At 37.6% G+C, this 11,409-nt stretch overlaps 1 protein-coding gene across 1 annotated transcript in view; it reads right to left on the bottom strand.

Moving 5' to 3' along the window:
* Nucleotides 1–531: 531 nt before the first annotated feature.
* KCNB2 (potassium voltage-gated channel subfamily B member 2) overlaps nt 532–11,409 on the bottom strand; it is a 200,049-nt gene continuing 189,171 nt past the window's right edge. The window contains exon 3 of the mRNA XM_065053799.1: nt 532–11,245. Within this exon, the coding sequence (XP_064909871.1) occupies nt 9,083–11,245 (2,163 nt within the window). The 3' untranslated portion in view covers nt 532–9,082. The remainder of the gene's footprint in view (nt 11,246–11,409) is intronic.

The raw sequence follows: 11,409 nt of genomic DNA, 5'->3' as shown, positions 1-11,409 counted from the left end.
TTATTTTCTGTCCCAGTTTTTGGGCTATAAAAGAATTGGTCCACTTTAGGCAAAAAGGTGTTGGGGTCCAAGCTAGGTTGCTTACTAGTTAGATGAACAAGAAATTGGTTTTTATCTACCACCTCTGAATATTAGGCCGAGTTTCCTTGGCTTGACTATCCAAAAAAGGCTGCTAAATCTTTCCAGGCTTCTGCTTTCCGTTGTGCAGGCAATAATGTTTACTCACCCTTGTACAGCCATTTGAAGTCTTGTATCTATGACAGTGTGAGTACTAATTAGCAGTAATGCTGAACAGAGAGGAAAATAAAAAGGCTTAGAAGCACTGTATTTCATTTTTTGTAAAAAATAATGGATTCTGACTTTATTTGCATAGCCAAATGAGTTATTTCTGTACACATTGTCTGCCAGAGATCCCTGTATAATATTGTCAAGTAATGAAATCTAAAGACACTATGGATTACTGCTTTGGTGTATATGCAATGTTCAATGTAAAGTGGTTTCATGCAGAGAACTGAAATGAGACACAGATGATTCATTTACACATTTATTTACTATCCTGCTTATTCTATCAGACTGAAATGGAGAACAATGCATTTATTTTACAGACATTTGACATAAATTAAACAGATATTTTGATGCTGAACAATTGTACAGACTACAACATGCATATTAATATGTAGATTGGTGCAGAAATATTTAGTTGATCAGCAAAAGCTAGTATGACAAAATAATAATCACATTTCCTTTTTTTATGAAGTTAAAATGCAGATGATATGGAGACATTGATACAAATACCACTAAATGTGAGAAGTTATTAGTCTAATGGAATCAGATGGTTAGGTGGAAAAATAAAGCTACTATCAAACAGTCTTATCTACAAAAAGAAATTAAATCAGAATGTTCCTAACAAATACACTAATAATGAAAAAAAAGCATGTTTGATGCAATTACCATTGCAAAATGCCCTACTATTCCCTTGCCCCAGCCTCAGATACAAAAAGCGCATGAAGCAAAAGCAGCATATTCTCCCACAAAATGTCTGGGGCATTTTGTAAAGGCAGATGAATGAGATTAGACAAGACTTATCACATACGCTTTTATCTCCTAGTGACAGTTCTTTTAAAGAAAGGTATGTTGTTAATATAGCAATTTATGATGAAAATTTGCTAATTCTGTAAAATTGAACAATAGTGAAGACACCGCTATCGCGCCAAGAGAACTTGAAAAAATACTGTTGTGCTTTTTTTTTGTTTGCAGCATTCAGAGCATTCACAGAGGAATACAAAGTAAAGTTCATTAAACTCAATAAAACTAATAACTGTCATGCTACTGTATCTATGAAACTAACACAGTAATAACTTATAAACATGAATTAGTACACATTTTTAGTTGGTATTTACAGTGATCTTAAAGCAATAGGCTATGTATTCGACTTTCAGGTTCTTTGTACACTAATCCATTCCTATTTCAGCTTATCAGCATGGCTCCTTTGACTTTTGAAAGAGTTATATAGGTAAAACTCTGCATAACTCTTTGAAAATTTAGAGGTATAAATCCAGAACTCTGCATCTTAGCAGAAGTACCCCTGATTATCCCCAACAGTGCTTTTTCTTTTTTTTTTTCACTTTGTAGTATGTGTTACAAACTGTTCCTCTTGCCTAAAGCTATAATATATTGCTCCATTCTTCAGTTTTATACAGGCAGAATTCCCATTGGCGTTCTGCTTAAGGACTTCAAGAACAGGCATAAATGTTTTGTATTCTGAACTTCCACTGAGAGACGCTATCTGAGCAAAACTTAGAGCAAAAATAGCAGCAGAAGACATATGTCCTTCACTTTGAAATCATTAAAAAAGATAAGGAATAGGCTTTTTGTTTCTTGCATTACCTTTAATAAGATACGTCCCAGACATCAGAGCAACTAAGCACACTATCAAAACCCTACTAGCCCCCCAATTTAAATAAATTTCAGCTGATGATCCCAATAGAAAGATACCTAGACATGATGGACTGGCACAAAATTTTCAGGCTGGGCTTCTGGTCCTGCATCACTGCTCAGCCATTTGCAGAGCCATTTGCTTTTATTCATGCCAGTATAAATGAAGAGTTACCATTAAGTGAAATAGGGCTACTTGCAGTCAGTTTAATCATTCTGCTGATTTAATGATTTTGGAGTGAGAGTCAATCTAGTGCTGTCTGTACTGCCTTAATCAAATGTAACACCAACTTTAGAGTAAATTGACTATAAAAATATGCAGTGTTTAAAAGTGTGGTCCAAACTGCAAACCACAACTATCCAAGGGTTATAAAGAATCTATTGTTTAGGTGATTCCACTTGGGTTAAGATGGAGAACACACTGGGGACAATTTCATCTTTGGCTATATACTGCTCTTTTTATGCAATACCACTGATGACAAGAGCAAAATTTGTTTGACTAAGGGATTTAGCCAAGACTACATGGACTGTAGGTAACAACCATGGTAGAGATAGTCTATGTCTACATTAGCAAGTAGCGCAACACAATATAAGCAAATCTGTTGAGGAAAACAGTTTGTGCTGACAATTTACCCCATTTATATCAGGGGTACTATTTGGGACTAGATCTAGTCTGGTACCAAGACCCAAGTGCTTCGTACTGGTTGCAGCACAGGAGGTGCCCTCACAGAGCAAGTTTTCTGGTTCAGCTTCATTGAAAAGTAATCCAGTTCACATAGTCCAGGATTGCTCTGTGATGTGAACCGAAGCATGAGAAGCTGAGATAGCTGAGAGATTCATGTCAAGAGAGCTCTCCTGATTTCCACCATAATGCCAGTGTAAACATAGACACAGACTTCCCAGTTTAGAAGTATACATTACTCCTGCTCATGTTAAAAAATTATTTAAATGCTTACTTGAGGTAAAAAATTACCCTAACGAAATTAATCACCCGGACTGCTCTTAGAGTCAGGGTTTACATTAGCCACAGGACCACAGTCAATGCCTAAGGTAATGACATGTCACCTTTCTGTTTGGTTCATGCGTATAATTAGGATAATCTTACCTTTTTGAATTAAATGTTAGCTAATAGCAGGTTCTTCAGCTACTTTTAATTTAAAAGAGCAATAATACCTGTGTGCTCCTTCTTTGTTCTACAATGGGATCCATCTGGATCTGTGTTACATTTCATAAAACCAAATTAAATAGCAATCAGTAAGAATATAGGACTATAAGGTATCGCTGCTGTTTTCAAAGAAATCTCCGTTGCACTAAAGGGCAATACTTCTTAAATATCATAACACCACCCTTCTAAAAAATATTATCTAAATCTGCAACAGAACTAATACGAAGACAAGTACATTACTCCACCTGCAGATGTCACATGGTGTGTGATTATTGAACAAAAAACCATCAGATGATGAAAACAGTTTTGTCTCTGCCTGCTGGTCACTCAACCTTTCTTCATAAAGGAAACCAATAGTGTAGCTGTGAAGGATATGGCTCCCACAACACCTGATCTGTTTTAGAATGTGAAAGCATTTCTGCTGGAGTTTAAACTGAGTACCACTAAAGAATAAAACATATTGGACAAGAGACAAACATTCACACTTCCACCTATGGCTCTCTTAATAGCATTTAGCAGTCAACTGTTTTTACAAAAGCTCTTGCAAAAGCACTGAACAAATGCACTGAAACCTATTGCAGCTTGAGGGAGACACTGGAGGCAGTCGGACCATTAGTAAACTAGAAAACATGAAGCTGTGAGATGCTATGGCTGCAACAGTAATGGAAGGAAATGACACTCAGTTCTTGCTCCTTTGTTCAAATGGCCTTTCCACCAGACCACCAAAATGCTTTCCTGATAAACAAGACACATCAACTTGCTTGGTGGGTTGCCTTCTAATTGCTCCCAAGAAGAAGAGAAGGTTGATGTTTGGAGGGCAATGGGAAGAGATCCAAAGATAGACAAAGGTAAGAACACACAGTATCATCTTTTTCAGGAAAGTCTTCTGAAAAATGATTACAGATCGGATGTTCATGTAGCTCGTAAGTGGTTAAGAACATTACTAAAAATTTCAGTAGAGACCTGTTGATTCTAGGATAAAAATTGAAATGGAGTAGGACTGCAATTAAATAACTTGCTATTGGCTTTTTTACCTCATTAAGTGTGAGCAAGGACTATTTTATATATGTTTTGCTGTATCTCTTGTTTATATAGTATATTAAAACATGCCTTGTTTTCTGTCTTTCTTCCCCCCTTTGCTGTTTCTTGCTTGATCTATGCTGTCTACTTTGAAAAAGAACATATTTCTTGCTTTTTTTCCTTTTAAAATATTTTTTTCATCATCATAATGTGAAACTTTATTCTCTCTCCAAATGATTCAAAAAATATATGAATGAAAAAAACCAGTCAGGTAGGCCCTGGACATTTTTACTAGGCTGACTGTATTTGCAATAGGGCTTGAAAAAGACAACTGGCTTTTGTACTAGACTGCAGTTTAGATATGAGGTTGAAGAAGTTAATTAAATAATTTGAAGGAAAACCTCATTTCAAATAGACCTAAGGAAACAGAAGCTCCATCTACATGTTGGGGAAGAGATCGACTTTTAAAAGAACTGGTTGTTTTTCAGGGAATAAAAATATGTTGCCTGGTGTTACCTGTAAGGAAAAGGCTCAAGAAGCCAAATATCATTTTGATTTATGCATGTTATAGGCAAAAATACAACTTTTTGTACACACTTTTGGTTGTGTGGTATTGTGCTATAAAGCTCTTCAAGTCAGTTGCTCTAGTGTTAGATCAGACATCACCTCTCTGACGTCACTAATGTTTGAATTTGAGACCAATTTTGATGTGAGGACACAGTGCATTAGATTGCTGCATTAGCACAGAGGCTACTATGTTCTATACAATGAAGCATTAAAAGGCCTTTTGTGTTTTTATTTAAAAAAGTGTATTTTATATAAATTCTGTAGTGCAATGACTTCCTGTACCATGTTACATTCGTTACGTTATATGCTTGCCCTGTAAACAGCTTTCCTTCATGAACTTCCTTTGCAGTTTGTGCGATATATTATTCCCCTCACCCTAGATTTGGATGACTGTGACTATTTACTCAAAAATTGTTCTGATTACTCTGTGAACATCTTTTAAATGTGTACATTTGGTTCCATCATTGAAAATGTATTAAAACTTTGAGTCAAGATTCTGCAGTTAGTGTAAAATATAAAAAATAGACTGATTGCAAAGCTATCTCCCTGAACAATCTTCATTTTCCAGTGATACAAAGAGTCAGACCCCTTTCAGATGCACAGGGGAGTAATTTAATATTAAGATTCCTTAAGTTGTTTTGAAATTCCGCAGCTGTTGGAGACTTGTCTCCAGAACTCAAAACCAACCTTCCCCTTACTCTGGTGAATGGGTAATAAGTCTGAAATGGCTTCAAAGTTTTGGAAAACCAGAAAAATATACTCAGGTAATTTTGCATAATTTGCTACATAGCAATTCATGATGAATGAAGTGATCCTGGACTGCACTTCTTACACCTGCTGCACTGTAATGAAAGCTTGGGCCAGTCCTGCAACTGCTCAAGTAAATACGTTGATCAGGAGTTATATCTGAGCTCGGTGTTCAGGAGTGGATCCCGTGTATGCAGTCAAGACTGGAAAATATGGATGTGTCAGCCTGTGCTTCTGGAAATAATATTCAGCATAGTCGAAAGTATATAATGAAATTATACCAAAAGCACTTCTAAAGCTTGATGCTTCTGCTTCCAAGATTTAAAAAAAATACATCTGTTAATAAAGAGAATTGCATTTCCTTTGCCTGTAAAATTTCAAAATAAATGTGCTTCTCTGAAAACATTTAAAATATGGCAGTCAATAAGGGCCTAGTCTTCTCATTTGATTTATATAGTTAAAGCTCCTGTTGATTGTAATCAAGAGAGAGAGAGACTCTTGCCATCCTTATTTGTATTTCAGTCAGTCCCTTTTTCCATCAGATTCCCATTGGTTTCAGGGGAAATTCATCTGCAGAAGGATTGAGGCTTTGATTTTACCACTGTTGACTTGTTAGTGATTTTAATAGGGCAGAATCAGGTTTGCATAAAGTTTAGCTCAGGAGAGCTTAAGGAATCAAATCTCTGCTCCTGCCATATGTTCCCCATGGCTGGATTCCTCCTTTTCTACTGAGTGGCACAGATCTGAGGGAGCTTTTCCAAAGCATAAGGGTCACCTGGGCACAAAAGCACATGGTAGGAACACAACACAGATCTCAGTCTTGCCAGAACAATGTCATCATCTTGAATGGGATTTTTCTGTGGATCCAGAGCATGGGATCAGATCCCATTTGGACTTAGTTTGGTCTTCTTTAGTTCACTAGGATGTAAAGGCAGATCGAACAGGCCCATGTGATTTCCTAAAACTGCACATAGAAAATACAGACCAACACTGTAGGCATATAAAAATTGACTGGCATTTAGTTTCAGTCACTGAAAATATCTAGGAAAAAAAAAAAATAAATATAGAAGACTAATGACTATAAAATACTCAAGAGCTAAGTTTTGGAACACTGAGACACAACATGATTGAAACATGTTAAGCAGAATGCCATAGAAATCGGTAAAACTGAATGCAGCAAGAAGTTGCAATGAACTGCAACAAAGGACAAAAAAACCCACATTTTTATTTTGAGAATTAATGACCAGACATTGTTCAGAAAAAATAACATTATATTCCCAGTTTTTCAAATGACTGAAAAGACACCTCAACATTATCTCGTTAAGAAAATCAGAAAACTTATGGAAAGATAGAGAACATTCTTTTGTTTCTTTGTTTGGTTTTTAGTTTAAACCAAAAGATTATGCTGGGCTCATTGTTTGGCTTAGTCACCAGAATCCGTATTTTGGAGCTTTTCAAACTTGCCTCATTTTCCATGGGCCAGGCCTGAGTGAGGTCTGTGGCATCAGCCCAGCCATTTCAAGCAGAAGGCAACCTTGCAACAAAAATGCTTGCTCTTTGACATTAAATGCATTAGGTGCTGACTTTTACTTATGTAAGTGACAGAAAATGACACATAAGCAAAAATTAACCTAGGTGTACTACACGAAGTAGAAGCCTGCTGTTACAAACCACATGTTGGTTGATCTAAAGTGCTTTTAAGGCTTCCATTCTTGCTGTCTCAGTGTCTTTGCAACAGCGCTGATCTGGAAGAAGCATTTGCTCCTTCCTGTGCACGAGGAGGTGTGAGGCCCCAACTCCGGCAAACAGCCCCAGGAGCAGCAGGGAACCGATGCCGGAATTTCTAAACACCTCCTCAGACCTGGAACTGCTGGACCCTCTGGTTGTCTTCTGTGAGGCTGGACTGATGCTCTTACAGAACTATTGTAAGGGAGTATCCAATCTCAGCAGAAAAATAGCAGACACCAAAAACAGACCTGTATTCCGTTTTCCTAAAAATAATGTATAAAAATAACGTTTTATAGGACAAGCCTGTGTAGCAGCATATTTTTGCTTATGATTAGGATGATGAATTTAATAAACTTTTTATGATTTAAAGAATTAAAGCGATCTATAGGCTTTTTTTTTGTATTATAGCACAGGAAGCTATTGGTGCTGGATAAAAAATTAATAGCTTTTTTCAGATAGTGGTTAGATGGGTACTTTGTAAAGGAGGTTATAGTTCAGCATCTTTCTTTTACAAAGCTGGAGAATGTCAGAGAAACCAAAGATGCTTTGGCAGGATTGACATTTCCCTTTATTTAAGCATAGGGGAAAGCCTATACTCTGCGTTTGGAACAGCCATGGGCATATGGGTTGAGGCAAAGTTGGTGAGTCAGGTGATACCTTCTGTCAGTCCAAATGACTGAACTGAAAAGCACAGACAAGCTTCAGGGCATGGAAGACCTGGGGCAAGTCACATGTATGTGAAGCCTGCTTTTTCCAGCTACATGATTTGTGATAATACAAGGTACTGCTTCCCCCTACAAAGCTGGTCTCTTATGTCCTTGCACCACAATGGCTTCAAGAACATTGCCAGTATTGAAGTGTGGGCATTGCATGTAAAGAAAAGGGAAAGAGAGCTCAAAGATCATGTAGAAGCAACTATTGTTAAATCAAAGGAAAAAAAGAATGTGGATTTTTTTTTTTGTTAAATACCAAATTAAAGAGATTGAGAAGTTTCGGATATGTCTGTATAGCCATTTGGCACTATTTATTGCCATAGAAATAACTCAATTTTTTTTTCATTTTAAAATGGAATTTTTTTTTTTTTTTTTTAGTTATGAAATGTTGGCAGTTTTCTATAAAAATATCAAATGCTGCAAGTTCTGGTCATTAAATCTTTACTTTTCCTTACAGGATCATTGATTAAACCGACAAATGCAATAACTAAAGTTATGTAAATTAAAAAAAAATTGTGATTTACAGCACAGATAAACTAAAATACTCTAGTCCTTAATTAACAGATATACTCATGAGCTTTTAAACAGAAAGCAAGATACATGAGATGCTTTAAGTAGAAGTTGCAATTTTGCAACATAAGTCTGTACAAAACCTCCAGGCAGCACGCTGTGAAGGAAGTACCTGTGTCCCAGGAAATGCTTTTTCCATAAATCCTTGTTAACAGTAGCTTTTCCCCCAACCCCAAACTATTTACAAATATATGCATTTTGCAAGCTCAAAGCACCTTGTTTCACATCTTTATGAATGCATGCATTGACATTTCATCCTTTCATGTGCAAATTCTAAAATTCGTTGTAACCAAGAAAACAAAACAAGTTAAAAGAGTTCAAAATCTGTCTACAATCATTAGTGAAAGGATCAAAAATGTCAGATGTTGCAGAACACTGGCTCCTAATGGAGCTTGCTTTATTTTATTCACTGTTCTTGAGTAATTTTTTTCTTTTTTTTTTTCAGTTTGTTACAAAAAAAAAGCAGTCTTTTTTTTTTTTTTTTTTTTTAAATTAAACAGTATTTAAACTAAATGACTCTTCATGCCATGCAAAAATAACATTTTATGCACTTTTTTTTGAGGCTTTCCATGTTTTAGTTCATAGGCATTACTAACTGTGTTTTAAGAAAAGTTATTTTTATTGCTTTTGTAACTAGTCACATGCTAGTTTCGCGTGTGGGACAGTAACCAGTTTCTCCTGGACTTGAGTGAATTTCTGGGGCAAATAAATGGTTTTCCATTTTGTGACCTTCTTGGTTACTGTCTTTCTTTACCTCACCCCCAGCATGGTAAATGTCTTGGGTACAGTTGTGGCTCATGCTTTTGGGTGAAGAGCTGACCTGTGGCTCCTCTGTTAAATGGTTGCCATCACGGTGTTTATCGCCACAGCAGTTTGTCTTGATATCCTGTTGCTTTTCGTGTTTTATACCACGTAACTCCATAAACTCTTCTTCTTCTCCCGTGTCTATTTCAGTGAAGCTCCTCCTCTCTTTTGAAGGGAAAGTGAAAACCTTTTGTTTGGGAAAGACAGGGGATGATTTTTTAACAGGTCCCTGACAAAGTGCTGATGCGTCAGCACCAAGTAAAGGTCGTCCACCTTGGGGTGAATTTTCTTCTAGGAGAATGGTGCTGATGTGCTGAGGGGTGGCCTGGGTGAAGTCTGCTCCTGCCGTCACTGGCAGTGGCCTCGCAGTGCTTGGTGGAGTTGGTGGAGCACCAGCTCTATTGTCTTTAAAATTAACTTTAAGGGATCTAGATTTTAATGGGTTGCTGCCTTTCAGGGAACTTTTGGGGCTTTCCGTGGCAGTGTCTAAATGCAAATGACCATGCAAACCAGTTTGGGATCCACTGCTGTCACTGATAACACCTCTGTCGATTGGATTATAGTCAAAGGTGACATCAGTTGGAGAAAACATCGTGTCTTTTGTGAATGATATAAATTGAGAACTCCTTACTCTTTGGTTGCCTTCCAGGTTAACAGCATCAGCCGGAAATCTCATTTGCAAGTGAGAACCAGGAAACAGAGAAAGGGGAGACCTCTCCGTTTCCGTGAAGTCGGTCGCACAGCTGGCAAAACTGTCAATACTGGATGTGCTTCTCATGTCTGTTACGATGTCCATAGGTCCAGTCGGCAACGGATCTCTCTGACCTGAAACTTCTTCCATTTCTATTTCTTCTTCATAGACAGGTGGCTTTGCTGACTGGTCTTGGTAACCAGCATTAAGATTAGGCTGAGACTGAGTTTTAGTAATTTCATTATACAATATCTCCAGTTTTTGGGCACTGAGGTGCTGTGGGCTGGAGGACGCTGCGGCGTTGTTTAATTGCTCGTGGGAGTCCTGTTGACTAACTTCTTGATATTTGTTCTCATAAGACTTGTTTGAGCTTGTTTCAGACATTGTCCTTCTGGCCCACTTCCACCGGCTTGGAGACAGGTGGTTGTCATCAGGTGTCTCCTTTGGATTGTCTACTTCTCCAGGCTTACCTGAATCTACCGCTACATCTATCATTTCCATGCTGCGAGCAAAGGCATCTTTCAGGTTCATGGAGACAATACTGCCATTTCTTTTAGCTCGCTCAAGTGCTTCTCTCCTTTTAATTGCCTTCTCCTGTCTTTTCTGCTCCTTATAAAACTCTGAGAAATTGTTCACAATAATTGGTATGGGCAGGGCTATGACCAGCACTCCAGCGATACAACAAAGTCCTCCAACTATTTTACCTAATAATGTCTTAGGATAAATGTCACCATATCCTACAGTAGTCATAGTGATTGTTGCCCACCAGAATGATGCAGGAATACTGGTAAATTTTGTAGCATCCTCATCCTTTTCAGCAAAGAATACAAGGCTTGAAAATATCATTATTCCCATGGCTAAAAATAATATCAACAAGCCTAATTCATTGTAACTCCGCCTCAGTGTAAAACCTAAAGACTGAAGGCCTGTTGAATGTCTGGCCAGCTTAAGAATCCTTAGGATCCTCATAATACGAAATATCTGAACCACACGTCTGACGTTTTGGAACTGCAGGACACTTTTATTGGACTCCGTGAGGAAAATGGTGACATAGTACGGCAAGATAGCCAGTAAGTCAATGACATTTAACGGGCCTTTGAAGAACTTCCACTTATTTGGTGAGGACAGAAAACGCAAAAGGTACTCCATGGTAAACCAAGCAATACACACAGCTTCAACGTGTGCTAGCTGAGGGTTGTCATTTGGCTGCCCAAATTCATCTATTTCTTGAAGCTCTGGCAGCGTGTTAAGAGACAAAGCAATAGTGGACAGTACGATGAACAGAATGGACACAATGGCCAAAATCTGTAAAACAAAATAAACAATGTTTTGGTTAGACTGATACAGGTGTATTTGTCAGGGCCTGCTCAAATCCTTTCAAATGTGCATGAGTCAAATAAATTCAGAATGGTGGAAGCTGTTTTGGCCTCTGCATTCATTATTTGATTTTAATGTTTGGATTTCTGCAC

Source organism: Columba livia, chromosome 2 (assembly GCF_036013475.1).
Source record: "Columba livia isolate bColLiv1 breed racing homer chromosome 2, bColLiv1.pat.W.v2, whole genome shotgun sequence".
Classification (NCBI taxonomy): domain Eukaryota; kingdom Metazoa; phylum Chordata; class Aves; order Columbiformes; family Columbidae; genus Columba; species Columba livia.
Note: the sequence above shows the minus strand (reverse complement) of the source record. Positions and strands in the feature narration are given on the sequence as shown.